Raw genomic sequence first — 27318 nt, forward strand, 5'->3', positions numbered from 1 at the left:
ATTAGTCCAGTGAACAGCCTATTAATTTAATTGACATTTACAAAGAACCAACTTTTGTTTTCAAATGATTTTTGTTTTCAAACGATTTCTCTACTGCTTTCTATTCTCTATTTCTTTCCTCTTTAATCCATTTCCGTCCTTTAGCTTGCTTTTAGTTTATGCTTCTCTTTCCTAATTTCTTAAGGTAGACAGTTATTGATTTGCAGACTCCCTTCTTTTTAATGTAGGTACTTAGAGCTATAAATTTTCCTGAACACTGCTTTAGCTGCTTCCAATAAGTGCGGGGGGGCGGGGGGGGCGGGGAGTACTGGGAATTAAACTCAGTAATGCTTTATTAACGAGCTACCTCCTCAGTCCTTTTTGTCTTTCTCTTAAAAGCCAAACATATTTTTTTCTTATTATTTTTAGTCCTTTTTATTTTTTATTTTGAACAGGGTCTCACTACATTGTTCAGGCTAGACTCAAACCTGAGATCTTTCTGTTTCAGCCTCCCCAGTCACCAGGATTACAGGCATGTAATACCACATGTTACTTTTTAATTTACATTATACTCAAAATGTTTTCTAATTTCCCTTGCAATTTCTTTAACCCATTTCTTATGTAGGAGAGTGCTGTTTAATTTCCACATTATTTATATATTTACCAAATTTCTGTTGTTATTTCTAATTTTACTCCATTGCTGTCAGAACACATATACAGTGTGATTTTTTTTTTTTTTTTTTTGGTCGTGCTGGGGATTAAACCCAGGTCCTTGTGCATGCGAGGCAGGTACTCTACCAACTGAGCTAGATCCCCAGCCCATACTCTGAGATTTTAATATTTTTTAACTTAATGAAGACTTATTTTATGACATAACAAAATATATGACCTATCCTCAGAGAATGTTCCATATTGATTTGAAAAGATATATATTCTGCTATTGTTAGGTAGCATGTTTCATAGACTTCAGTTATGTAATCAAACCAACTGTCATTCTCATTGACAGCTTTAACCACCTCCCTACTCCCTTTTTTCTTTTGGTGTTCTTGCTGTGCTAATTGGTTCATAAATATATACATACACATTTGTTTCTTTTTTCCTCATTTTTAATATTCTTTTACAATAGTTATTTTTCTTTGCTTTGTCTTTTGAGGGTTAGGGTTTTGGTTTCTTTTGGCTTTTTTTTTTTTTTTTTTTTTTTTGGGTACTGTGGATTGAACTCAGGGGCACTCAATCACTGAGCCACATCCCCACATCCCCAGCCCTATTTTGTATTTTATTTAGAGACAGGGTCTCACTGAGTTGCTGAGGCTGCCTTTGAACTTGGGATCCTCCTGTCTCATCCTCCCGAGCCACTGTTGGCTTTTTTATTCCTCATTTCTCTTTCTTTCCCCATAATAGTCAAATTCTCTCATTTTATCTCTCCCTTTACTTTGTTTTTCCTATTTTTCTTCTTTCTTTATAACTAGCATTTGCTACATATCTTCTGCATTCTCTCTTCACATTTTGGGCATCCTAAACTTTCTTATACCTATCACATTTTTTTTTAATATTTATTTTTTAGGTGTAGTTGGACACAATACCTTTATTTCATCTATTTATTTTTATGTGGTGCTGAGGATCAAACCCAGGGCCTTGCACATCTTGAGGCATGCACTCCACCACAGAGCCATAACCCCAGCCCCACACTTTTTTCCTCTTAATGGACTGTATTTTTGCCATCTTTTAAAACTATTTAATAGTTTATGTAACTCCTGCCCCCACCATTCACATCACTGCAGTTATTAATGCTGTTGATGACCCAGTTGATACTTGCTGCTTGCTTTAATGCCACATCTAGTCCATGGTTGTTTTATTTTTGCTGTTGGCAACTGCTGACACTATGATTTCTGGTTTTTGTGGCAATTAGTATTGTAAATGTCATAGTAGGCACCAGGTATTTCTTTTAATGCTGTATATCGTTTGCTTCAGTAGTTGCCATTGTACATTTCCCCATTTCTGTGAGGTGCTAGGAATGTACAAGGACACTAAAAGTTCATAGAGTAGAGACTGCTATTGAACTAATTCAAGCCAAAAGCACACCTTGTTCCACATTCAAATTAACCATAGTCAAATTTCAGCAATACTTTAATACAAAGAGTAGAAAAGACAAAAAACAAAACTAATGACCAGGCAGGCCGCAAGTAGGAAAGACTAAGAGTGTGCCCTCATGTCCCACTCACAGAGTTCCATTTCTACAGTAAAAACAGAATTAACAGTCTGTTGATGACACCCTATAAGAGGGGTTCAATCTAGAACACTCTAGGACACTTTGGCAAGAGAAGGCCATGCCCTAAAAAGGTCCACACATAAGAGTAGAAGAGAATTAAATTCAAACAGATGCATAAAACCCAACACAGAAATACAAGAACCAAGAAGAAACAAGGCAACACAGCATCTTCTGAAGTTCTGAAGTTCTTAATTCACCAGCAAATGACTCCAAAGATACTGACACAGATGAAATATCAAATAAAAAATTCAAAAGAATGATTATAAAAATGATCAATGAATTCCACCAAAAAAAAAAAAAAAACCACAGAATGAATTAAGAAAAATGGTACTGATATGAGTAAGTAATTCAATTCGAAGACAGAGATATTGAAAAAGAACCAAAGAGAAATCATGGAAATGAGAGACATAATAAATCAAATATTCAATCATAAGTCTCTTTTTAATAGAACAGACCATGCTAAAGACAGAATCTAAGGGCTAGAAGACAAAGTAGCCAGTCTTGAACATTCATACAGTATTAAAGAAAAGAAAATAAGTAAAAATGACCAGAATATATAAGAATTCTTACAACAGAAAGAGACCAAATTTAAGAATCACTAGAATTGAAGAGAGATGTGAGGTACAGATTAATGGAATGGTTAATCTCTTCTGGGAAATAACAGAGACAAGTCCAAATATTGAGAATGAGATGGACATCCAGATACAAGAGTCACCCAGAATCCCAAACAAAATTTAAAAACTCTCCACAACACATTATAATTAAAATGCCTAATATACAGAGCAAGGATAAATTTTTAAAAGCCTTGGGCTGGGGATGTGGCTCAAGCAGTAGCGCGCTCGCCTGGCATGCGTGCGGCCCGGGTTCAATCCTCAGCACCACATACAAACAAAGATGTTGTGTCCGCCGATAACTAAAAAATAAATTAAAAAAAAAAAATTTTTTTTAAAAGCCTCAAAAAAATAAAAATCAGGTCACATTTAGAGGCAAGTCAATCCAAATTATTTCTAATTTCTTGGCACAAACTCTAAAAGCCAGAAGGACTTGGAATGATGTGTCACAAGTCCTGAGAGAAAATATGTGGTGGTGGTGGTGGTGGTGGTGACGACGACTATGGTTGTGGCTCAGTGGTAGAGTGTTTGCCGAGCACGTGTGAGGCACTGGGTTCAATTTCAGGACCACATAAAATAAATAAATAAAGGTATTGAGTCCATCTGCAACTAAAAATATATATATTTTAAAAAGAAAGAAAATAACTATCATCTAAAATTGCTGTATCCAGCAAAGTTATCCTTCAGAACTGAAGGAGAAATTAAGACCTTCTAGATAGAAGCTAAAAAAATTCATAACCAATAAGTCAGAGCTACAGAAAATACTTAAAGAAATACTCCATATAGAAGAAATAAAAAAAACCAGACTGACAAATTAACAAATTTCATTTGAGGCATACCTAAGCAAGTGAGAAACAGAACCAATGACAGAAAATAATAAACATTGCTCCAAAACAACCCTGAATGTAAATGGCCTCAAATCTCCAATTAAAAGACTGGGGTTGGCAGAATGATTTAAAAACCAAGACCCAACTACATATTGTTTGTAGGAGACTCACTTTCCATGTAAAGACACTGACAAGCTGAAATTAATATGCCATGCAAATGAAGCCTGAAAACAAGCAGAGGTACCTACTCTGATATCCAAAAAAGCAGACTTCAAGCCAAAATTACTCAGAAGAGACAAAGAAGGTCACTTATACTGTTAAAGGGAACAATTTAAAAAGAAGATAAAACAATAGTAATATTTGTACCCCAAATGTTGGTATACCCAATTACATAAAAATTACTCAAATTAAAGGCTCAGACCCAATACAATAATATTGGGTGATATCACATCTCTCTTAGCAACAGATAGGTCACCCAGACATACACTCAGTAAAGATTATCTTTACCTGAAAAATATTATAAATTAAGTGGGAGTTAACAGACATCTATATAATTACTTCATCCACAAAAAGCCAAATATACTTTTTTTCAGGAGCTTGTAAAACCTTCTTCAAAATAGACCATATTTTAGGTGATAAAGCAACTCTTAGCAAACACACACACACACACACACACACACACACACTATATTATATATATATATATATACATCTTAATCAGATCATAATGGAATGAAATCAACACCAAAAACCCCTACAGAAACTATAAACACACAGAGATTGCATAATACACTTTTGAATGATGAATAGGTGGTTAAAAAATAGATCAGGAGAGGGATTTAAAAATTCTTAGGACTCAAAGGAGAATAATGATACATGTAATAGAACCTCTGGGAGACTACAAAGGTAGTTCTAAGAAAAGTTTATAGCTATGAGTGTCTACATCAGAAAATCAGAAAGATACCCAATAAACAACCTAATGATACATCTCAAGGCCCTTGAAAAAGAAGAAAAATTAGTAGAAGGAAGGAAATAATTATGATCAGAGTTGAAATCAATGAAATTGAGATTTAAAAAAGATACAAAGCAACAATGAAACAAGAGTTGGTCCTTCAAAAAGATAAATGAGATTGATAAACACTTAGCCAAACTAACCAAAAGAAAAAGAGGGAAGACCCAAATTAATAAAATTAGAGACGAAAAAGGAGAAGTCACCAAAGACATCACAGAAATCTAGAACATTAGCGGCTATTTTGAAAACCTATACTCCAATAAACTGGAGACCCTAGAAGAAATGGATACTTGTCAAAAAACGTTCAACCTGTCACAATTGAATCAAGAGGACACAGAAAACCTAAACAGATCAATAAAAAGCAATGAGATAAAAGCAGAAATAAAAAGTCTTCCATCAAAGAAAAGTCCAGGGCTGGGGATGAGGCTCAAACGGTAGTGGGCTTGCCTGGCGTGCACGGGGCACTGAGTTCGATCCTCAGCACCACATTAAAAAATAAAGATGTTGTGTCCACTGAAAAATAAAAAATAAATATTAAAAAACATTTTTTCTCTCTCAAAAAAAAAAAAAAAAAGAAAGAAAGAAAAGAAAAAAAAAGTCCAGGAACAGCTAGATCTCAGTTCAGTTACACCAGATCTTTAAAGAAAAATTAATGTCTCGGGCTGTGGTTGTGGCTCAATGGTAGAGCACTCACCTAGCATGCGTGAGGCACTGGGTTCGATCCTCAGCACCACATAAAAATAAAATGAAGATACTGTGTTCACCTAAAACTAAAATAAATAAATATTTTTTTAAAAAAAGAAAAATTAATGTCTTAAATTATTCTATGAAATAGGGATAGAACACTTCCAAATTCATTCTTTGAAATTAGCATCACACTTGTACCAAAACCAGATAAGGACATATCAAGGAAAGAAAACTCCACACCAACATCCCTGATGAACTCATATGCAAAAATCCTTAACAAAACAATAGCAATCATACTCAACAATATATTAAGAAGATTATACATCATGACCAAGTTGGTTTTATCCCAGGATGGTTTAACATATGCAAATCAATAAATATAATTCATCACACGAGTAGAATTAAGGACAAAAATCACTTAGTCATCTCAATAGGTACAGAGAAAGCCTTTGACAAAATTCAGCACCCATTCATGATTAAAAAAAAAAAAATGAAGAAACTAAGAGTAGAAAGAACTTTCCTCAACATAATAAAGGCTATATATGACAAACTCAAAGCTGACATCATAGTGAATGGGGAAAAACTAAAAGCATCTCCTTTAAAATCTGGAATAAGACAAGGATGTTCACTCTCACAACCCTATTTAATACAGCACTAGAAATTCTAACTAGACCTATTAGGCAAGAGAAGGTAATAAAAGGGATAAAAATAGGATAGGAAGTCAAATAATCACTGTTTGTAGATGATATGATCCTATATGTAGAAGATCCAAAAAGCTCCACCAAAAGACTACTAAAGCTAATAAACAAAAGCAACAAAGTAGCGGGTTACAAATTAACATACAAAAATCAATAGCTTTCCTACCTACCAATAATGAACCTCCTGAGAAAGAAGTAAGAAAAACAATTCCATTCATGATAGCCTAAAAAAAAATTAAAATTAAATACCTAGGGGCTGGGGTTGTGGTTCAGCAGTAGAACTCTCACCTAGCATGTATGAGGCCTGAGTTCAATCCTCAGCACCATATAAAAATAAATAAATAAAATAAAGGTATTGTGTCCAATTACAACTAAACAATAAATATTAAAAAAAAAAAAACTAGGAATAAATCTAACCAAGAAGGTAACAGAACTCTACAATAAAAACTGTGGAATATTGAAGGAAAAAAACAAAAAAACAAAGGCACAAGATGATGAAAAGACCTTCCATGTTCATGGATAGGTGGAATTAATAGTTAAAATGGCCATAGGACCAAAAGCATACAGATTTAATGTAATCCCACTGAAATACCAATGACATTCTTCACAGAAAAAGAAAAAAATCCTAAAGTTCATGTGGAAGAATAAAAGACCCAGAATAGCAAAGCAATTCTAAGGCAAAAAAGCAATGCTGGAGGCATCACAATACCTGACTTCAAATTATACTACATAGTTATAATAAAAACTGCATGGTACTGGCATAAAAACATGGTTCATTGGTAAAGTGCTTGTGTAGCATGTGGGGGGCACTGGATTCGATTCTCAGCACCGCATATAAATAAGTAAATAAAATAAAGGTCCATGAACAACTAATAAAAATATTTTTTTAAAAAAGACTCATAAGCCAGCTGCAGTGGCACATGTCTGTAATCTCAGAGACTTGGGAAGCTGAGGCAGAGAGTGAGTTCAAAATGAGCCTCAGCAACTTAGCAAGGCTCTAAGCAACTCTTCAAGACTGTCTCTAAATAAAATTTTAAAAGAGGTGGTAGGTGTCAGAGCACTGGGGAGAATAAAATAGATGATGAAGAGGATGCGAGAAAAAGGAACTTTTATGTTGGTGGAACTGTAAATTAGTACACCCATTATGGAAATCAGTATAGAGGTTCTCAAAAGACTTGGCATGGTACCACCATAAGACCCAGCTGTACTACTCCTGGCTATTTATCCTAAATAATTAGTCATCACTATAGTGATACACGCATACCCATGCTTACTGCAGCACAATTCACAAAAGCTTAACTATGGAATCAGCCTAGGTGTTCATCAGTCCTAAAGAATGAAATTATGTCATTGCAGAAAAATGAATTGGAATTTGAGAACATTAAGTGAAATAAGCCAAACTCAGAAAAATCAAGGGTTATATGTTTTCTCTCATGTGGAAACTAGAAGAAAAAGGAAAATCAGGGTTAGGGGGAATCTCATGAAAATCAAAAGCAGATGAGTAGAGTAAAGGAAGGGTACCAGAAGGAAGAAGGAGGGGAGGGAGGGAGGAATTACTGATGAGGGCCTATTATATTTTGTGCATGTACAAGTATGTTAACATATCCCACCACTATGTACAACTAATTAAACATGGGGTGGGGAACATTCCCAATACATGCATATGAGAAAGAACATATCTGTTATATTTTTTAAGGAAACTTATAGTTTATAATTTAAAAAAACCCTAATTTTTAAAATGGGCAAAATAGGGGCTGGGGATGCGGCTCAAGCGGTAGCGCGCTCGCCTGGCATGTGTGCGACCAGGGTTCGGTCCTCAGCACCACATACAAAGATGTTGTGTCCGCCGATAACTAAAAAATAAATTAAAAAAATTCTTTCTCTAAATAAATAAATAAAATGGGCAAAATATTTAAATAAACCCAAGAAGATATATAACTGGCCTATAATAAGATATAAAAAAAGTCAGATATCATTAGTCATCAGAAGAATGTGAATTAAAACCATAATAAGATACCACTACATACTCAAATGACAAATTAAAAAGACTCCTAACACAATGCATTGGTGAGGATGTGAAAAAATGGGAGCTCACACACTGTTGGTTTTCCATCACTTTGGAAAAGAAGTTTCAAAGTTTCTTAAAGAGTTAAATACATAGCATATGTATGACCCAGTCACTCTACTCCTAGGTACTTATCCAAAAGAAAAACAAAACAAAACAAACACATTAAGACTTATAAATAAATATTCATAGTAATTTTACTCATCACTGCTCCAATTTGGAACTGGAAATACCCATTGTTCACCAACAGATGAATAAATAAATTGTAATTTATTCATACAATGAAACAAAATCCAAAACAACATCAATGCTACATTAAGTTAAAAAAAAAAAAAAACCTAAGAATATTATTACTATGATCACATTTTTCAGAATTCTGAAAAAGGAAAACTAATACATAATAACAAAAAGCATGGGCAGGGCGTGGCTCAGTGGTAGAGCACTCGCCTAGCACATGTGAGGCACTGGGTTCAATCCTCAGCACCATACAAAAATAAAATAATAAAATACTGTGCCCACCTATAACTAAAAAATAAATATAAAAAAAGCAGATTAATATTTGTCAGGGGTTGGGGGAAGAAAAGAAGTTACTCTTACAGGACATGGAAGAAGTTTTAGGTAGACAGAAATTGTTGAGAGCCACAGCTCGTCCGAATGGCCCCTGGCATTTTGCCAGAAGTAATGGTTGAGAGGTGAGCCATTAAGATGATGACAATTAAGTTAAGCTGTGTCCATTTGCGACAGTAAATGGATCAGAGGTAATTTTTTTTTAAATCAAATATTTCATCATAGAGCTTCGTGGAGGCTGGATGTCCAACCCTGTGCTCCCTCTGGTTTGTTTGATGAGAGATCTAATGGACTATGTGTCCTGGGCACTACCCTGATGGTGTCGCTGGGTTCCTCCAGTGCCCCGTATATTTGTGGTCGTGGGCCCCGGAGCAAGAAATAGTCTACATCTGTTGTTGTTGTTGTTGTTGTTGTTGTTACTGGGGATTGAACCCAGCAGCATTTAATCACTAAGTCACATCCCCAGCCCTTTTTTAATCTTTTATTTAGAGACAGGTTCTTGCTGAATTGCTTAGGGACTCACTAAAATTGCTGAGGCTGGCTTTGAACTTGTTATCCTCCTGCCTCAGGCTCCAGAGCCACTGGGATTACAGGCATGTGCCACCGCATCCAGCTAGAAACAGTCTACATTCTTAATTGTGACTGGGCTTAAAGGGAGTAATAATTTGTCAAAATGCACCTCATTTATGTGTATTATTTCTACAATTTAAAAATGTTTCTGGGACAGGGGTTGTGGCTCAGTGATAGACCACTTGCCTAGCATGTGTGAGGACTGGGTTCAATCCTCAGCACCACATAAAAATAAACAAAATAAAGGCATCCGGTCCATCTACAACTAAAAATTTTTTTTTAATGTTCCTTATTTTACTGATATTTTCAAATTACTTAAAACCCCTTCCTAAATTCATTTGCCTCAAAGATTAATTTTTCTATGATATATAATTATCAATATCATTCTATTTTTTTTCTAGTCATTCTGTATTATATACACTTGTCTATGTCCTGCTGATCACCAATGGCAGATGATAAATATTCCTGGTAATTATAAAAATTATAAGCAGTCAATAACACACCTTCAAAAGTATAAAAATGTATACTAATGTTTATGGGATAACTTTTTTGTTTTTTGGTAGTTGTAGATGGACAGATTGCCTTTATTTATTTTTATGTGGTGCTAAGGATCAAACCCAGTGCCTCACATGCTAGGCAAGCGCTTTGCCACTGAGCTACAGCCCAGCCCATATGGGACAACTATTTTACTGCTATACTTAATGTTACAATGACAATTAGAACAAATAATGAGCAGTTCATGTAAAAGTGACTTATTTACTGTACTGTTATTAGCCAAAATAACTTTATTAAAAGTTTACTAAGCAGAGGAACTGAATAAAGATAGGAAGGTCCTGAATCTTTCCTGTAGATCACTAAACACTCCTAAACACCAGATACTCCCTACCCCATGAAAACAAAAGAACAATAACCAAAAAAAAAAAAAAAAAAATCATATTCTGAAAGTCTGTAGCACCAAAATTATTCACTTCCTTGAGTCTCTTAGTCCCTTGTGCTGATACAAATCAGTTGAGACTCCAATTTCTCCTTTCAATACATCAGTGAAAAAGAAAGAGGGCTGGGGTTGTGTGGCTCAGTGGTAGAGTGCTTGCCTATCTTCTGTGAGGCACTTGGATTCAATCCTCAGCACACCATAAAAATAAATGAATAGGGGCTGGGGATGTGGCTCAAGCTGTAGCGCGCTCGCCTGGCATGCATGCGGCCTGGGTTCGATCCTCAGCATCACATACAAACAAAGATGTTGTGTCCGCCAAAAACTAAAAAATAAATATTAAAATTCTCTCTCTCTCTCTCTCTCTAAAATAAATAAATAAGAATGAATAAATAAAATAAAGGTATTTAAAAAACTATGGCCAATTTCCCTCATGAAAATAGATGTAAAAGTTCTTTAAATTAAAAAGTTTCCTTTTTAAAGAACTTTTACATATATATATATTTTTTTCTTTATTTAAAAAAAAGAGGTAATTTCAAGCCATATGAGTACCATTCCCAAGAATTGACAGTCAAATCCTCAACTCAAAACTTGGCAGCAGTCACAACCAAGGGATGCCAATAAAACATCAGCCAGGGTGTCCAGCTCTCAGATTCCTCTGGGTTGTAAATTCAAACTTTTAAAACTACGTTTCTCTTCTGTTCATGCTCCCTTTTCTGCCCGTCAGATGAAAGGAGCTCTTTTACCCTAAACAGATTTGCCCAACCTCCCTTTCTCTCCCTGCACTGTTGTGAATAATATATACATGATTTCCTCAGAACTACAGGTCCAGTACTCCATATATTTACCAAAAGAAAAGCATATAGAGGGATACTTTGGTCAATGTAACAAACATGTCATAGCTTCATTAAATGTCAGCATGTTCACAAATAAAAAAACCTAGATGAAAGTAAAAAATGTGGCAGGGCCCCTAATCACTGGATGGAGCTAAAATCTAATATACTAGAAGATTCTTCACCAGTACTGACAAATTCAGAATATGGTCTTAACTATGAAAATATCCTATTTGTGATAAAAGTTAAATAACACAAAAAAGAATTTATTATCAGAAGAGAACTATTAAGCAAGCTAAATAGTACTTCTCCATCTCTTTTAAATCCTGTTACACACACACACAGGAAATAACTATTACACAGCATATGGAGATAAAAGCCTAAGGTTGCACTGACTTCACCACCCAAATTTGCATTTGGCCACCCTTAGGCAGTACCAGCTAGGAAACAATGATCTAGCAGTTTCTTGTGCTAACTCTAGGCTACCAAGATAAACCAGAGGCAAGTTCATCCCCATGGCTATACATGGCCACAAATGGCTTAAGAAAAAAAACAAAAGAAACAAACAACCACCACCACCAACAACAACAACAAAAAGTTTTGCTCTTCTAATTTATATATCTTGGCCAACCGTGAAGCTTTCAAGTCCCAGTTCATGCCATTTCCATTATGAAGCTTCCCAATAAGGATGTAATCCACACCTGTCCCTCTATGTTTCCAAACAGTGTTACTTTTATTAAATAAAAGTATATGGTGGGCTGAGAGTAGCTCAGTGGCAGAGCGCATGCCTGGCACATGGGAAGCACTGGGTTCGATCCTTAGCCCCACATAAAAAAATAAAGATATGCTGTCCATCTACAACTAAAAAAAAAGTAAAAGAAAATGTTTAAAAAAAAAATGTATGTGGCAGGGCTGAGGATGTGGCTCAGGGGTTAAGCGCCCCTGTATACAATACCTGGTACCAAAAAAAAAAAGTATGTAGTAGAATAGTAGATATTTTTACTTTGAAATATCATAAAGTCATAGCAAAAGTGTATTTTTTGTAGTTGTACATGGACAGAATGCCCTTTTTTGGTTTATTTTCATATGGTACTAAGGATCAAACCCAGTGCACCACATATGCTAGGCAAGCGCTATGCCACTGAGCTATAGCCCCAGCCTGCGGAAGTGTATTTTTAACTGAGCATTTAGTTGTATGACAATTTTTACTTAGGTTTTTTTAAGTGGTAAAATAGCATTCTGATTTATGTTTAAAAACAAAAAAACACTAGCTGGTCACTGTGAAGCATGCCTGTAATCCCAGTGGCTTGACAGGAGAATCTCGAGTTCAAAGTCAGCCTCAGCAATCGTGAGGCACTAAGCAACTTAGTGAGATTCTGTCTCTAAATAAAATCCAAAATAGGGCTGGGGATGTGGTTCAGTGGTCAAGTGCCCCTGAGTTCAATCTCCGGTACCAAGGGAAAAAAAAAAAAAACAGTGAAAACAAAATATGTCTTACTTTTTAGGCAGATTAAACATAATACTGCCAGGTTATACTTCAAAATAATCTAGGAAAGGATACAAGTAGGTAGGATATAAATAAAATTAGATTGTCCATAACTGTAATTGTTTTACAATGGCAAACATGGGAGTTCAATACATTATTCTTTCTACTTTTATTATATGTTTAAAAATTTTCTAAAAATATGATACCTGATTTTCTGAAATCAGAAAACTTGTTTACCAACTAGGTATGTGAACAATCATTATTTCTGTATTCCCCACATTTTCACTTCGGTGAAAAAAAAGTTCAAATCATTAAATTTCAATGTTCTTGGTAGCTCAGATTGGTTATTGTTGTTTTATAATATGACTTCTACACTTTGAATTGGGTTTAAGTCTCATTTCTAACTATAATCTAGAATGCATTGACAGCTAAATCTGGATACAATCAAATGAAAAGTATTCATCACTGTTATCAAAATAACAATCGAGTACAAATGTTTCTTGATTTACAACAGGGTTACATCTAGATAAACCCATTGTAAAAACTGAAGGTACTGTTAAATTGAAAGTGCACTGAATACACCTAGCCAAATGAATACCACAGCTTAGCAACACAGTACACTGTGGAGAATAGATTTTTGTACCCTCATGATCCTGTGGCTGACTAGGAGCTCAAACTTGATGTAGAGCAGCCAAGTTATCACTAGCTCAAGAAAAGTAAAATTTGAAATTTGAAGTATGTATCATTTCACACCATAGTAAAGATGAAAAAATGCAAATCAGAAATATCACAAATTTAAAAATCCTAAGTCATGGACCACCTAGACTTCCCACAGATGGGGGGGCCCTCATTCCTGGATAGGTCCTATTTTGCATTCCCCAAAGCACCTTTCCTATAAGCATTGCCTCTTAGACCCTATCCTCATGAAATAACTTTGTCAAAGAAAACAGAGGCCACCGGGCATAATCTATTCCAGTTTCCCTGCTGTAGCTCATGTCTGTACTTGTTCAAGTCCTTTTCCACCTGTGGCTCCTTCAAGATCTGGCCACAACTTATATTTCTAACTTCACACCTTCTTAACAATTCCTCCCTACCCTAAGCTCTTTCATTTCTTTTCCAGCCTGGTCCTTATAACTCTTTTGCTTCCATCTCTTGGATTTAGCTTAGAAACAGTCAATTCCACCCTTCCACACAAATAAGAAAACATTGAAAAGCTTTCTTTCAATCCTACTTCCTATTCAAGTTAAGTGTGGTCCTTCTTTCCATTACTACTAAACATTTAAATTGAGGTCCTCCTGACAAGTCCAACTACCTCAACTCCAATTCGCTTCTTACCGCATTATCATCTAGTTTCCTGCCTCTACCACTCTTCCAGGTTTCAATTTCTCACTGGCCCCCAGCCACTAAATACAATGAATGGCTTATTTTTAAGTCCTTATCAGACCTCTCATTTAGCACTGTAGTTTTTGTCTCTCTTTTAAGAAACTCTCCTAAAATTCTAAAGTTCTGATCCATCACTTTGCTGTTGAATTCTCTACATTCTTTTTTTTTTTTTTTTTAATATTTACTTTTGGGGGTAGAGGGACACAACACAATGCATTTTATTTTTTGTTATGTGGTGCTGAGGATCGAACCTGGGTCTACCGCTGAGCCACAATCCCAGCCCGAATTTCTTACATTCCTCAGTCTCATTTTTACCTTTTCTTCAGTTTCATCTTTACCTAGTCCCCTGAAAGGATGTGGTTTCTCAGGAATCTTTCCTTCCCTGGTCCTCTTTCCCTCATATGCCTATAAGCCTTCATCAATATTATCAGCTTTAGTCACTCTAATCATTGCTTGCACTATTTTCCAAAGTTTTACTACTGGCCACATTACCTAAGCAGTGCCTGTATGCCAAATCTTGTCTAACATCTGATCATAAATACAGCCATACTATCTGTTTAGCTATTATCTATGGCTCCTTTTGTACTTAACACAAAGTACTTTAGTTGCCCCGAAATATGCCATGCTGACCCTATTTCCAGGCTCATACAAAATGTACTACACCAAGGAAATACCTATTTTTCTTTTAGCTTAAACATCTCCATGAAGCCTTCCCTGACGCCCCTATTTTTCTTTTAGCTTAAACATCTCCATGAAGCCTTCCCTGACTCCCCCAAGTCAATCTGAGTGATTCTTTATCTATGTGCCCACTGTCCTTGAAATACACTTTCATTACAGTGAGTTTTTGTTTGTTTTGCTTTGACACCATCTTCATAGCAGTTACACATTACTGAAGCAAGAATTTTGAAACATAGTAGAAGCATGGTTATTAGGAAAATGGAGTTAAGTTAAGTCAGAAATGTGGGACTGAATGCCAGTTCTGTCCCTTCCTAGTTGCGTGTTCTTAAGCAAATCACTCATTTTCTTTGTACAACAAAAATATTGTAAGGAATTATTGATGATTGTTTCTATAAGAGAATGTCTTGCTATATTTTCAAGTGCTCAGTAATTACTGGGTTATCATTATTTTCACTGTTTCATCTCTCCTACTAGGTTCAGAATTCAAATGGTTGCTGAGTGAAATAACTGAAGTTAGCTAGTTGTACACAAATTATTTTCAACTGCATACTGAATATTTCCATTTGAACATCTGGATTTCAGAACTCAGTATCTTTACACTCAACTGTTCATTTAGAGTGACTAACTTGTTAAAGGTTTGTCTGAATCTTTGCTAGTTTCAACACTGTGTTCTGGGAACTGCCTCAGTTCCAGTCAAACTAATACAGTTGATCACCTTAAAGTTATGTTGGAAACAACAGAAACTGATGTGACTTAAGAGAAAAAGAGGATAGGGGTGAAGAATTGATTGGAAGAATATAGAGCAATTCACAGAATCAAAGGAGAAACTTAAGAGTCAGGCCTATGAAAACAGGGATAAAAGCAATCCCCACAGATCAAGGTGGCCAAAATTAATGGATGGTTTCCTTCATAGTACTTCTTGCCAGAGTGAATTAGTTAGGTCTCAGTATCAGCTCACTCAAGATTTAAATGCCAGGGATAGAAATTGGCCTAATCTGTACAAGCCAGAAAGGGTGAGGCACCTTAATTAACCAAAGGAGCTAGAAGCACCTAGATTTAAAATCTCATCAAGAGATAGCCAATGAAAGAAAACTAGCTTCAAAAGGCCAAATCAGAATGTTGTTTCCAAAAGGCAGAATGAGTGTAATGTCACATTAATTGTTATTTGCACATGACAGGTCTTTAAGACTCTTAGCCACTATCTCTGTTATTGATGTTATCTGTCCTTCTGGCTTGCAAACTCATCCTTCAAAACTTAGCTCAAATATGAATTTCCCCAGATATAGAATCACTCCCATGCTCTACATTCTGAACAGGAGTTCAGAACTTACCATGCTATTCACTAAGCATATACTCAGGTATCAGCCTATCCCACTAAACAGGAATGTCCTACATCAGAAAAAATATTTTCATATTTATAATCTTTGAAAACTAACAATGTCTGTCTGGCACACAGAAAACACTAAATAAATGTTTAATAAATCTGTTTTCCTGTCAGGATATATGAATCATCTAATAAAAAATGAAGATGGGTTACTATAGATAAGCATGTGACAGCATCAAAGAGAAAGTGGATAGACTAAAAGAAAGCAAGGGGAAAAGACAGGCCAAAATATTATGAAGAGCAAAAACTCCACATGTACAAAAATTAAGGACAAAATTTTAACTAATCTAAGAATGTTTTTTCATGAAAAGGAAAACCAAGTGTCCATAAATATACAATGGAGATTCTTATAAACCATGAAAATAACTAAATTATATTCTATTTTAAAAGGAAGAAAACGTATCAGACATTTTTAGAAACCCTGGCATTTCAACACAGAAAAGGAAAGAAATTTTGGCATGTAAAGAAACAATTCTATAACCAAGAAAACCTAACCATTAGAGATGATTAATTCAAAATAAATACAGTCATGATCTATTTTACCATACTGTAATTGGTAATGCTAAGCTGTGACAAAATTTTTCTTAACAGGGGCTGGGTTTGTAGCTCAGGAGTAGAGCACTCACCTAGCACATGCGAGGCCCTGAGTTCAATCCTCAGCGCCACATAAAAATAAGTAAATAAGGGGCTGGAAATGTGGCTCAAGCAGTAGCGCGCTCTCCTGGCATGCATGCAGCCCGGGTTCAATCCTCAGCACCACATACAAACAAAGATGTTGTGTCCGCCGAAAACTAAAAAATAAATATTAAAAAAAATTCTCTCTCTCCTCCCTCCCTCCCTCTCTTTAAAAAAAAAAAAAAAGTAAATAAAATAAAGGCATTGTGTCCAACTACACCTAAAAAATAAATAAAAAATTCTTAACAGCAAAACTGTTAAGAAAAAGGATAGTTACATCCACCTTACACTTACTAGTCCTTTACCTTCAATATAAGGAAGTGTCAGTCATAGAGATATCACTAACTCTAAAGTTAGATTTTCTTTTTTTTAAATATATTTTTAGTTATAGATTGACAGAACATTTTTATTTGATTTGTTTATTTTTATGTGGTGCTAAGGATTGAACCCAGTGCTTCATGCATGAGAGGCAAGTGCTCTGCCACTGAGCCACAACCCCAGCCCTAAAGTTAGATTTTCTAAAAATACATTTTGTAACTCCTTTACTGGATAACAAAAGGTCATATTGCTTTTCCTTCCTTCAAATGTCATGCAGTATATGTCACATTTCACCTAAATAACTAAAATTCATCTCGGCAAATGTAGCAACTTTCATATCCGTGGTATTAAACTATTCTTTATCAGATGATCTTAATATCATTATTGGGATGTATTCCAAAGTACAGTGTCATCAATTAAAAATTTTTTTAATTAAAATATGCTTAACCTGTTGCAGGTGGTGGTGCATACCTGTAATCCCAGCAGCTCAGGAGGCTGAGGATGGAGGATCAAGAGTTCAAAACGAGGGGCTGGGGTTGTGGCCCAGCAGCAGGGCGCCTGCCTGGCATGTGTGAGGCCCTGGGTTCAATCCTCGGCACCACATAAAAATAAATAAATAAATAAAGGTATTGTGTCCAACTACAACTAAAAAAAGTAAATATTAAAAAAAAGAGGGCTGGGGATGTGGCTCAAGCGGTGGCGCGCTCGCTTGGCATGCATGCGACCCGGGTTCGATCCTCAGCACCACATACAAACAAAGATGTTGTGTCTGCTGACAAAAAAAAAAAAAAACAGTCTTGATATTTTCCTTCCAGGTTTTTAAAAAAAGAAGTAAAAAAGAGAGAGAGAGAGAGAGAGAGACTTCAAAGCCAACCTCAGCAATGGTGAGACATTCAGCAACTCAGTGCGACCTTGTCCCTAAATAAACTACAAAATAGGGCTGGGGATGTGGCTCAGGGGTCAAGTGCCCCCTGAGTTCAATCCCTGATAGCCCCCTCCCCCCAAAAAAGCTTACCCTGAAGCCGTTCAAGCCTTTAAATTTAACTTCAATTTTTAAAAAAATCCTAAATATGGTCAGAAAAAAGGAGAAATAATTGAGCACCACCACAGGGAAACACACAAACCTTGTAATTGGGATGTTCTATTAGGCTAAATTATACGAAATTGCCTATAGTTGCTGTTTCTAAACTGCAAAAAGACAATCTCATATGGTACAACTTAACATTTAAAAAAAATGACCCAATATCTTCAATAAATTAGATGTCATCTTATTCATCTATGTATTCGTTTATTTATTTTTGTGGTACTGAGGACTGAACTCAGGAACACTATACCACTAAGCTACATCACCAACTCCTTTTTTTTTTTTTATGTGTATGTATATATTTTAGTGCTTGTGAGTGTATAATGGGGATTGAACTCAGGGGCACTCAACCACTGAATCAAATCCCTAGTCCTATTTTGTATTTTATTTAGAGAAGGGTTTCACTGAGTTGCTTAGCACCAAGCCGTTGCTGAGGCTAACTATGAACTCTCAATCCTCTGGTCTCAGCCTCCCAAACCACTGGAATTACAGGTGTGCACAGCTGTGCCTGGCCTTTTTTAGTTTTATTTTAAACAGGGTCTAAATTGCCCAGGCTGGGCTTGAATTCACAAACCTCCTGCCTCAGTCTCCTGGCATTACAGGCCTATATTATTGGCCTGTAATCTGGCAAAAGACAGCACTTTTTTTTTTAAGATGTTGAGAGACCTTTATTTTATTTATTTATATAAAGGTGCTGAGAATCGAACCCAGAGCCTCACACATGCCAGGCAAGTGCGCTACCAACTGAGCCGCAGTCCCAGCCCCAAGATGGCAATTTTTTAAAACAGTAGGGAAATAACAGTCAAGAGTAGGAAATGGGGCTGGGGTTGTGGGTCAGCAATACAGCACTCACCTAACATGTGAGAGGCCCTGGGTTCAATCCTCAGCACCACATAAAAATAAATAAAATAAAGGTATTATGTCCAAAGACGATCAAAAAATAAATTTATTTTTACAAAGAATAGGAAATGACCCAAGTACTCATTGATAGCAGAATGATAAACAAAATACAATGGAATTCTATCCAATCATTAAAAGGAAGGAAATTTTAATATGTGCTACAACATGGATGAACCTTAAAAACAAACTAGTCTCAAAAGGCTTGTGCCTTAATCCCTAATTCACTATGCACCTTAATCTCCCAATATTTTGTCTGTCATAATAAAAATATCATACCTGATCTGGGAAGCAGTATTGGAAAAGATACTAAAAAACTAAGAGTTTCAATTAAAAAATATACTTTGGGAAAATTACTATGCTAATATGGATTATAAAACTAGTATGGATGTATTTATTTGAGAAATATTTTAGTGCTTACTTTGTTCTGGCTACTGTAATAAGTGGCAGACAATGAAGACACAGAGTTTATACCCTCCAAAAAGTTCATGATCCAGTAGGAGAAACAGACAAAATATTAAGTAAAATACTTCAAGGTAATTGCAATGAGAAAGATATACTCAGAGATCATTCAGGAGCCAAAAAGGTACCCAACCTAGTGTTCAGGATTTAAAAGGAGTAAGCAACAGGAGGATAGAAGGATATTCCAGTCAGCAGGATGGCCCTGAGAATAGAAATAGCACTGGCTAGGAGGAGAGGATAGCATTCCAGATTATGTATAAGCTTATAAGAAGTTCAGTGTTGCTAAAGCTTAAAAGGCCAGGAGAGGGGAAAAGGAAGGCTGAATCTGGAGAAATAATGGAGTATCTGGCTTACTAAAAAAAAAATCTTCTGAATTAGAGGAAAAACACCACTTTGGAGGCAATTTTTAAACTGCCAGGTAATAGGTAATAAGGTCTAAAGCAGGCTGGAAGCAGAGGAATAGAGAGACAGGGCCAAAATCCAGAGACAGCACAGAGATTCAAACTGCATGACTCGCATCTGACAATGTGGGAGATAAGGAAGGAGGCCAAGAAGCCTCTCAAGTTTCAAAATCAGGTCACAGTTAGGGCAATGATGCCATGAACAGTAAAAACAAAGGCAGAACATGGCTTCAGACAGGTTGAGTTTGATGAGCTGTTGAGATATTCATGTGAATAATTTCCAACAGATTTAAGCCCCTTACAAACACACACACACACACACACACACACACACACACACACACACACACCAATGATGGTTAAAGCTAAGGGAGTTGCGGATATAAGCAAGAAAAAGTCCTTACTGAAGAGTCTCACAAAATCCCAATACAGAGTACTATAATCAATGGGTAGAAAGAAGAATTGGCAAAACCAACTAAACATGAGTAATCCAAGAGTTAGAAAGATGAAGAATACATGTCCTGTTAGTGAATTCAAGAAAATTACAGTATGTCTACTATATCACAGATTCCTAAAAACTTCACGTTCTGCCAATTTAGGAAGAAAGAGGTGTTATGTACAAGGATGATGAGGCAATAAGCAGCACCTTTAAGACAAGAGCATCTGGTTAAATGGAGCCAAAAAAAATAAGAAATGGGTGACTGAGCAAGGTGCACATTCTTAGGCTTGCTCTGTAACCCTGCATCTCTGTTCTTCGTGTTCTACAGCTGCTACTTGGAATGCTAAACATTAATGTGCTAGTAAAACTCAAATATGAACCAATATGGATTTTGTATTAATATCTTTTCTCTATTTTTCATTCAAATATGAATTAGTTCACATTACAGAAATATATTACAACAGAAGACACTGTTAAAGGAAAGCTAGGCAACAGTATCAATGCCATGATGTAAACACCAAAAGAAATTTTTATTATCTTAGAATAATATTGTACCTTTTATTCCCAAATGTATAGTTTGTTTGTTTTTTTCCCAAGTATATTATCTAGTCTGTCTTCTCAAAGAGTATTTATTAAATGTTGCGAACTGGTCACTTAATGACCAGTGAGAGTCCAAAGTCCCTACTTTTACTAGGTTTTTTGACAGAGCCCATATACATTAATACCTATACATATATAGATTTGTGCATAAAAGCTATTAATCCCAAATAGGTGAAGGAAAATTCATTTACAAAAACACTAGAGACAGAAAAAAAAAAAAAAAGGAACAGGGACTAATAGTACTAAATATTCTATTAGGAATCCCTTTTAGAGAACTTCTGAAGAGTTTTTTTTTTTTTTAATTATTGGTTGTTTTTTAATTAGAATGGCATGGTGTGGCAGAATTGTAATCTTGGTGTTCCAGAGCTATAAGAAAGAGTCTGAGTGAAGAGTCTGCCAGGATGAGGCCCACTAAACAGATAGCCAAAGAAGGCATATAATAGAATAGCATTTATAAATGCGTGGAGAGAAAACTGACCTGGTTACTCAACCATCTCAAGTAATTTACCATCACTGGCATAAGGGAGATACAGGCAAAAAGTGGTAAGTAAGATGGGAAAGGTAAGGTAGGGCTTTATATGGAATTACGTATGGCACACTAAGGACTTTTATCCTGAAGGCAATGAGAAGCATTGTGAACAGAAATGTAATACAGAAAGATTTTTAGAAAGATCAATCCACAAGATAAATGGGGAAAGAGGATACTGAAGACAGGAAACTAGGTAAGCTATTATACTTGCACAGGGAAAAATAAGGGTCTAAATTAGGGGCAGTTGTAAGTAAGGTCAGTAACAAAGGTACCAATATGAGGACTCTTTGGGATGGCTAATACCAAGACGGATAAGTAAGGGAAGGGAAGGGAAAGGAGTTACGAATAAAGTTTTAAACTTAGACAATCGGGCCATACCACTTAACCAATATAAGTTCCAGAGAGACAGGAACAAGTTTGGTAGTGCTAGTTAAATTTTCAGGTGATAAAATATATTTCAACCATAATAATATAAAATGAAATATGAATTATTAAAACATTTAAGTAATAAGCTCAAGGACACGGGTTATCATTTTTTTGGTAAAACTCTGTTAATAATAATAAAATTTTGTAATAGTTTTAAAAAAGGCAAATAAATCAAAATGATTAATAGTGTATCAACAATTTTATTAGCAATGTTTTAAAGTACCAAAATAGGAATTTCTATGATACAGTCCAGATTTCTTCAATATTCTCCCAATAACTTTCAGACATGCTTCATACATGTCAAATCTTAGACTCCCCTCAGTGGAGGACAGCAGGGTGAGCAAGAGTTCTGGCTTCCAACTCATAATGCTCAACATAAACCCAAGCTCTGTCACTTACCACACTATGACTTAGAGCTAGTTATCTAAGAATTGTAGGCCTCAGGTTTCCTCAGTAGTAAATTGGCGGGTGGAGCTAGTGATGTAGTTCAGTGGTAGAGCACTTGCCCAGCATGTGCAAGGGTTAGGGTTCAATCCCTAGTACCGCCAAAAAAAGTAAATGGGGAAAATAATAGCACCTACTTCACGGGACTATTGCAAAGACCAAATAAATAATCCATATAACACTGGCACATTACAAATAATAAATGTTAAGATTTTCAAACTATTATTATTATTACTGATAAAAATGTCACATCCTTAAAGCATATAGGAACAAGAAATAAAAAAGTGAACTTGGATGGCAGTTGTGTTTTAAAAGTAGTCGTTAAACAGAATAAGAATTTCTGTTTTGTGCACTTAAGTATATTTGAAAAGGTTGTTGTTGCTGTTGTTGTTTTAATGTTTTAAAGGAATAAATTTAAGAATCAATGCCTTGCACAAAAATGTCTGGTGCTGAAATACGTATTCCAGACCAAAAAAAAAAGGTAATTAAAAATTTCCTTTTCCCTATATACTTCTTGGTTTAGATATAAAATCCATTCCCCTACCCAAACTCCAAACTGCCCAGAGGTAATTACTCACTCCCCTCCTTTTATCCATAAACTTCAAGATAACTTTTATTTTCTTCTGTGAGCTTTATGCAGAAAAGGATGAGGAAGAGAAGGAAGGCTAAAAGAAAGAGGAGGAGCATCAAATCCCTATTCCAGGTTACAGCCCTCTCCAATCTCAACTCAAGAAAATTCCTCTTTGCAGACCAGGCCCTCACATAGGTATATCCTTTCATTTTCTTTAGAAAATGTGTATTTTATTCTTGTTCCTAGCTTATAATGTGTATCAGATGGTTGTGTAATTTAGGTTGTATCTTTTCAAAGTGCATTTTACAGCTGGGCACCCTATCACACACCTGTAACCCCAGTGACTCAGAACACTGAGGCAGGAGGATCACAAATTTGAGGCTAATCTAGGCCCTTAGTGAAATCCTGTCTCAAAAATAAAAAATAAAAAGGACTGAAGATGTAGTTCAGTGGCAAAGCACCCCTGCACAAAACAAATAAATAAATGTGCATTTTACTATATTGGAACAATCTGATAATCACAACTACTTACAGAACTAAGTTGTAGTATGGTTCTAATGTAATTGTTTCTCGTGGATATGACTAAATTAGTCATGGCATCCAGTCTTAAGTTATTTCTAAATCCACAATAAAGGCCCTTAACCAGATTTGGCCCAAGGTACCCTTTAGTCACATCTCAAGCACTCTCTCTCTGCATCTCAAGTGTTCCTACTACATTCTCTCAGGACTCAATTACTGCTTCCTCAAATCTGGGATGCCCCTTCTCCTGCCCTTCTGAGTTAATTTTCTTTCACCTGTCAGGGTCAGCGTACTCCCATTCAACCATTAAGAATCAATCAGAGGATGGGGATGTGGCTCAGTGGTACAGAGCTTGTTTAGCATGTGTGAGACACTGGGTTTGATCATCAGAACCACATAATTAATATATTGTGTCCATCTACAACTAAAAAAAAAAAAAAAAAAAAAAAAAAAAAAAATCAACCAGGCTGGGCAGAGTGATAGAGGCTGAGACAGGAGGATTGCAAGTTCAAAGCCAGCCTCAGCAACTTGGCAAGGCCCTAAGTAACTTAGCAAGACTGTATCTCAAAATGAAATACAAAAAAGGGCTGGGGATATGACTCAGTGGTTAAGCTTTCCTGGGTTCAAACCCTCCCTAACAAACAAAACAAACAAAAAAGAATCAACCAGGACATCTCTTGCTCCAAGTCAGGGTTTTCTTGTGCATTTTCAGAATATCTATAACACTTATAAATGTAATGCATTGTAAGTATAACCCCCCCACCCCCCCCCACACACACACTGGATTATAAACTCCTTGAAGTACAGACTGAATCTAATTCCTTTTTGCATCCCCAAACATAACACTATAAAAGCATCTAAAGGGGCTGAGGTTGTGGCTCAGTGGTAGAGCACTTGCCTAGCATGGTAAGGTACTAGGTTCAATCCTCAACACCACATAAAAATAAATACATAACAGTATTGTGTTTATCTACATCTAAAAATATATATTTTTTAAAAAAAGCATCTAAAGTACCTTCTTCATGTTAAAATGGGGATATTGCCATTCCTAGCTCATAAGGCTGCTATAAGGATTAAATGAGGTTATCATGAAGTTCTCAGTAGAGTGTCTGCCTGACAGAACTACCATTTGAATGTCTGTTATTTGATGTCTTAGTTACACTAATGTATCCTGGGAATTGCAATATCAGGTTGAATGACTTAACAACCATGCTGTCTTTTTCATGCATCCAGAAGTCACAGGTTACCTTCTGATCATCAGCAAGTATTTGCTGTGTATCTATTATGTTTCTGAATTTATACATAATATTATTAAGCTCCTGGAACACGGTAATAGAGGGAAATAATAAGATAAAAACCTGTACCAATACCCAAAGAGGGAAAGAATAATATTAATTTTTGCGCTACAAGTAATAAAGTATTTTTCAAACTATGTAACTAGCTTTGAAAGGGTAGGCTTCAAGAAAAATTGCTGGTGGACAAAGTTCAAAATTAACTCTTGTCATCAAGTGAACCAATAACAGGAGGCAGTTCCAACACTTCTTGTTCCTGTTCTTAAATTTCACTTTTGCTTAGACATTTCTCACAAAGGAATTTAAGAATGGTCAGGACTTAGATGACCTTTATTTGTCTCATTCAAACGGGAATTCCACAGATATTTCCCCAGGTTTTCCCCAATTAGTATTTAATTTTGAAAATTACCAGAGTTGTGTTTCTCATAAAGAGAATGCCGAACAGTATATTTATCCCCCACCCCATCTTCTCTCTTTTAAGACTGGATAAAATAAATACTGGCCCCTTAGCAAAAGTTACAAAACTGCAAATCATATTATCTAGTATTAGAAAAGACACTCTCGACTTAAAAACCATTTTTTCCTTATCAAATTGAGAGGTCAAGAGTGCTAGTGAAGTTTATGCATTATAGTTCATGGTTTTTAGTAGCTGCAGGGAGACCTCTAGTGCTGCCTCAATAAGCAGAGTTTGCAAATAGTAGCTGCTAATGTCACCTTAATGAGACAATGGCAACATGCTGAGTAGCAACGAACTGAGTGACCACAATGAATGTTTACAGTTTTGCAACCACTTGGAAAATCTACCAGCTTGGTGCAAAAGGGATATGCAAGGACGGACGAAATCTATGTATCCAATTCATTTCAGGTAAAATATGTCAAAGAGATTATCATCCTATGCACACTCCCACTCCAAGAAAGACTAAGAAAACAGGTCCTAAGAGCCGAGGTCGGAATAACCTCTTTTCTGAAGCCTCAACACAATAGATGGTAAACTATTGTCCACCTTCAGCTCGCTCCACTTGCCAGTAGTAACAGGAGTATAAACTGGAACTGCTCAGCAAGGCTGTCCTAAGGACAGCATTGGAATATAAGAAAATGGTCTTGGCACACCTACCCTCCCCCATCCACCACCCTCAAGTCAGTTACCAGGCGGGTCCCCACCCCCCTCTGCGGGCCGCCACCGCCCGCCTGGGCCCGGCTCGAAGAAGGTAGGCGCGGAGACAGGCAGAGCCCAGGCTCCATGTGCGGCAGCGCGGGAGGCACCAAAGGGGCTGAACCCAGCGGAAGGTTGCACCAGCAGCCCGCGCGAGACGCGGTCGGCCCCCGCCGGTGCGGTCGGCGGCCCGGGCGACAGCATCCCAGTCAGTCCGCCCGCGCGGCCCCGGCCCGCGGACCCCGCCTCAGCTTCACATCCCTTCCTCGCCGACACCAGGCCGCGCCCGCGTGACGGAGCCGAAAGCCCCGGCATTTCCCGGTCCCCGCGCCGGCAGACCAGGAGGATGGCTGCAGCCCAGCTCGAGTACCGCTGCCCACTCCGCCCAGCCCCGGGCCGCGGTGACCAGAGGTGGCGGCCAACTCCGACTGACCGCGAGCCGGCGAGAACCAGCCCGGCGCTGGCCCCCCGCCCCTCCCCGCCGCCGCCGCCGCCGGGCCGGCGCGGCCGGGCGGGCGAGCCGGGCAGGCCCACACCGCGGAAGCACACTTACTTCCACATCGCGGCCCTTGTTCTTGAAGCTCTTGATGCGGTGGTTCTCCAAGCCGGGGTTTTCGGCCATGGCTGCGCGCGGCTCCGGCGGCGGCTACTCTTGCGGCTGCGGCGGCGGCGGCGAGTCTCGGCGCGGGAGGGGGAGGCGGGGGAGGCCGGGAGGGGAAGGGAGGGGGAGGGGGAGAGGAGAGCACGTTCCGTGACGCCTCCAAGCGCGAGGTGGCAGCAGCGCCGGGGGTGGTGCCGGCCGACGGCCCGGCCGGGCCAGACGGGGCGGGAATGGGACTGAGGAGCGGCGCGCGCCCAGGGAAGCTGTGGTCACGTAAACGGGAAAGATGACCAGCCTGGACACACTGCGGTTGGTTCTCGGGATGACCCTGTCTCTCCCCTCAAAGTAGTTCCACCCTCAGGGCCGCAAGTCATGTGCTAGAAACGAAGCCGGACTTAGCGGCTTTTACGGCCCACCCTTCTCCAGACGCCGAGCGTCAAGCGACAACTACAGTTCCCAGCATGCCAGGTTGCAGCTGGAGCGGTTCTCCACGCCCAAAGGGAACCAGGAGCATGCCGGGATTGCTGTGCGCGCGGCTTTCTGCGCGGCGCACTCCAAGCGCTGGGAGAGAAGCCCCGCCCTAAGACCGCCTCTGGGCGGGACAAAGGGAGGAGCCTGTCGGTGGCTGTACCTGGAGCCTTTCCGGAGGGAGGGGGCGGGGCTTCTGAAAGGCTCGCTTCGGTCCAGCAGCCCAAAAAATTAGAGGAAGAAGACTGTCCCGAGTGCTTTGCTCATTATCTTTTTTTGGGGTCTCCTCAAATAGCAGCCACCCTCAAAAGCTGTTCACTTGTTCTGCTTCGGTTTTATAAATAGCATTGATTTCTCCACAAGTACGTATGTATGTATATGACAAGCGTGTTAATATGTGTTATCTGGCTTTCTCACTGGCATTGAGCTCAATGAGAGCTGAGACTTGGTAATTTACCA

At 37.7% G+C, this 27318-nt stretch overlaps 1 protein-coding gene across 1 annotated transcript in view; it reads right to left on the reverse strand.

The window, feature by feature from the left end:
* Positions 1–26510, reverse strand: part of Kpna3 (karyopherin subunit alpha 3) — an 80864-nt gene extending 54354 nt beyond the window's left edge. Inside the window, exon 1 of the mRNA XM_076872065.1 lies at positions 26344–26510. Within this exon, the coding sequence (XP_076728180.1) occupies positions 26344–26412 (69 nt within the window). The 5' untranslated portion in view covers positions 26413–26510. The remainder of the gene's footprint in view (positions 1–26343) is intronic.
* Between the last annotated feature and the right edge of the window lie 808 nt (positions 26511–27318).

Source organism: Callospermophilus lateralis, chromosome 12 (genome assembly GCF_048772815.1).
Source record: "Callospermophilus lateralis isolate mCalLat2 chromosome 12, mCalLat2.hap1, whole genome shotgun sequence".
Taxonomy (NCBI): domain Eukaryota; kingdom Metazoa; phylum Chordata; class Mammalia; order Rodentia; family Sciuridae; genus Callospermophilus; species Callospermophilus lateralis.